At 39.3% G+C, this 3,656-nt stretch overlaps 1 protein-coding gene across 1 annotated transcript; it reads left to right on the forward strand.

Moving 5' to 3' along the window:
* Positions 1-2,123: 2,123 nt before the first annotated feature.
* On the forward strand, positions 2,124-3,456 carry FGFBP1 (fibroblast growth factor binding protein 1). The gene has a single exon (XM_056356252.1). It carries the CDS (start codon positions 2,364-2,366, stop codon positions 3,075-3,077), a length of 714 nt encoding a protein of 237 aa, XP_056212227.1. The 5' UTR covers positions 2,124-2,363; the 3' UTR covers positions 3,078-3,456.
* The last annotated feature ends 200 nt before the right edge of the window (positions 3,457-3,656 follow it).

Raw genomic sequence — 3,656 nt, forward strand, 5'->3', positions numbered from 1 at the left:
CACTTACTTTTCTCCAGTAAAACCACCTGAAGCAACCGAGCTACAAAGGCACTAGCTGCTCTATCTATTCTTTAAGAGACAATTATTCCCAACTCTGAACACATTTTTGGATTTGTCTAATGCTTGTTCTTTCACTGTCATAATCTTTTTCTGGTTAATATGCATTAGATGTGGTCCCGTAATGAAATCTCACAGTGTACCCCACTTCTTTACATACACAAAAGCTGCATGCAAAAGCTGCAGAGGGCGGAGCGTAGAGCAGTGCTGTGCAGCTGATCCGAGCTCTCAGACCCCACACAGCCACTGATTCTGAGGGAGCCTGACCTTGTGTCGGAGCTTTGGGCTCAGAAACATGTGAATGAATGCTGTCCTTCATGCAGAATTATTAGTTATTTTGATTTTTAAATGTTTTCCAATACATTTTTATGACAGGAGGTAGTGAAATGCTCAAAAGGTAACTTTAAATTGCTTTGTGGAATTATTTTTGTTTCCCAAAGAATCACTGAATACTACTACCCAAATTTTGCTAAACACAATGGTAATGCAGCTTGTTGAGGGTGTTGCAGGATATGTCCCTCAATGGCTGGGAGAAGCTCTTTTAGAGAAGCTCATGACCTAATAAAGTTCTTAATGCTGTTCGTGAAGAGGGAAGGACTTGGCTAAAGTAGTATCTAATTTAGACAAACACACCTTGTCACCCCACCATAGCTGGCTTTGGTTGGTTGTTTTTCGGGTGGTTGGTTGGGGTTTTTTTGTGCTAAGAATGAGAACTGGCGCTTTTCCAAGGAGGTGTGTCAGAGGTGTAAATGAACATGGCACTGAAGTACCCTATTGTGTTGTAATAGTCTTGCTGGAGACCTGAAGGTGTGTCTCTGCCTTTATAAATACCACGCTGCTTTTACAACTGGCTCTGATTCTTTTGAAAGAGACGAGTTGCAGCAGGAGTTGCGTTTGGGTGTCCCCAAGCCCTATGCAAGGTATGTCTTTTAGTTATCTTACTTTCGCGCTGTTCCACTTGCAACAGGTTACTGTTACATCATTATTCATTTTAGTGTTATTAGTTGCTGTATTTGCAACAGATCTGTAGATACTACATGATGTTCTCTAAAGAGGGTTTTATGGAGTGAAAAATCTCTGCAGAGCAAAAGGCATGAAGCCAGTCAAGTATAAAAATCTCTGTGTATGGTGTAAGGCTTGAAGCAAGTCAAGTAAGAACTATGCAAAAGTAGAACCTGCTCACATCTCCTGCTACCTGTGTATTCTAGATTCTAAGTTTATGCAGCTAAAGATATTTGCAGGTCGTTTAATGTTGAAATAGGTTCCTTGTTAGCGTGCCTACACATGAATTTCTGCTTTCTAACATGGAAACCTGGCTACAGAAATGGCTGTGATGGGAACATCTGAAAAATACATTTAGGGATTTAATTAACTAAATGCTAGTTTTAAACCCTTTACTATTATGGTATGCTCTGATCCTAAAAGCTGCTTCATAACGAGAAAGACCTACTGAAATAAATGTGCTCTGTGCAGACACAGGGAGTGGCTTGGCAATAATTTGCTAACTAGCTACACATCAAAACTGAAGTTGCATATTTATCCCTTGAATTTGGTAGCTTTAGACACAGTGCAGTACACTGCAGGTGTCTTCAAAAACAGAAAGGTAGTTCTGTTTGTTTAGCAGTCAAGGCAGCAAAGAATGCATCAATAGTTACTTTTTGGTTTCTGGAAAGACTACTCTCATATTTCTTTTCAACAGAAAACTGAAATACTGGCATGACCAGCGAATTAAGGCAATTAAGAAATAATTTTGCTCAACTTGAACCAAATGGTTTCCTTTCTGTCTGGTGTATTTCTGAAAAATAGCTGGAGGCTAGAGTCAAAATTTCTTACATGCCATTTAGAAAATGGGAGACCATGGGAATAACTGCTTACTTGTTAGAACTTATAACTCGTAAACTTATAAACTCAGATATCCATCTGAGATTGACAAATCCCAAGTTCAAATTCCTTCTTTGACTGCAGAAGAGATTTTAATTAAGGTACTCAGTCACTGGGCAGTAGCATGTCCTGGGAGTGACTCTTTTCTGTTCCACATTGCATAGTTCATTAATTGGATCAGAAGGACTTGATAGCCATCTACCGTTCCCAAGGATAATACATAATGGTTCTAGAAACCAGGTATTATTCACACAAAGGACAAAGGATTTGGCTGGCAACATCATTTTAAAAGGTATCAAAGAGCAGTGCAGTACCATGTCTGAAATACTGCAACTGTCAAATGGATTCCAGCATTAAACGAAAATATTTTTACATTTTTGCTTGTTTGTTTGTTTTGAAGGCAGATAACAAGCAAAACAGAGACCATGAAGATCAAAAGCTTTGGACTTCTTTGTGTGTTGATTCTGGTTGCCCAGATGCTACTAGCCAACTGTGAAAGACAGAAGGAAAGAAAAAAGGGAAGACAAGGCATAGAAGACAGTGGGAAAAAACAAACTGAATCTAACGAAGGCAGTGAAAAAGGGCGGAAGTCAAAAGGAGGAAAATCATCTCCTAAAGGCAAGTTTAAAACCAAAGAAAATGCTGAGTGCACCTGGGCAGTGACTGACACGAATGCTGCTGCTGTGCACATAGAGTGCAAGCATGGGGACAGCAAATTCTGGTGTGAATTCTCTGGAGACCCTTCCACCTGTGCACAGTACGCAGCAAACCAGAAATCCTACTGGAAACAAGTCTCCCGATCCCTCGGGAAGCAGAAGCAGATCTGTCAAGACCCCAAAAGTGTCCTAAAATCTAAAGTATGTAGGAAAGGCCCACGAAGTGCTCATCTCAAGCTGACCCACTCAAGCCTGCTAACATCAGTGGGTCCTGCAGAAGGGACAATTCATCATGCAAAAGAAGTTGTTCAGACTCCAGCAGCTGCCTCAGTGACTGAAAAAAAGCTAGAACACAGTCGTCAAGACTGTGTTGAAGATATAGATTATATTGATCAGAAAAAGGTGGCTGAGGAATACTGTCCAGAAAGCTTGCTTTCTTTCTGCAACTTTTTTATCACAATGGTCCAAGACAAAAAATGCTGAGGAAGTGTTTCTAAAGCTCTGTATCATCGAAGTCCGGTCTCATCCAAGTTAAAGCACGCTATTCCAGATTTTATTCTTATGTTATATAGTGTATATAAGAAAAAAAAGGAATATATTTTTCTGGTTTTGTATATACACAGCAGACTACACTCGACATAGTTGAAGATGTTATTGATTTTATTTGCACATACACTGCTACACAGATGTTACCAATGGATGTTACATACTCTACAGAGAAGTGTATAAGTAGTCTCCTCGCCCCTTTTTGAGCTGTGCTAGCCAAAATGAATTTAGCACTATGCACTTCTTGGTTATGTACAATAATTTTGACCTAAAGATTATTAAGAAAAATAAACTTCAAAATATATTCAAAATATTATCTATCTCTCTCCCTCTCTCTCTCTTTAACTAGATTTTTCTGTAAGTGCTAAGCCTTTGTCTTAACACTTTCACAGGATCTAGCCAAAGTGTTGCTTAGAAAGCAGTTTTTAAAAAACTTCTACAGCTTTGCAGGCTTCAGGTTTCTCAGCCAGTGCAAGCAACATTTCGGCAGGGAATTACATTACCTTTATTTTTTTC

Source organism: Falco biarmicus, chromosome 1, assembly GCF_023638135.1.
Source record: "Falco biarmicus isolate bFalBia1 chromosome 1, bFalBia1.pri, whole genome shotgun sequence".
NCBI classification, from domain to species: Eukaryota; Metazoa; Chordata; class Aves; order Falconiformes; family Falconidae; genus Falco; species Falco biarmicus.

What these genes read in the sequence shown, in the direction of transcription:
- FGFBP1 (XM_056356252.1), top strand. Translation starts at nt 2,364, where the DNA reads ATGAAGATCAAAAGCTTTGGACTTCTTTGTGTGTTGATTCTGGTTGCC.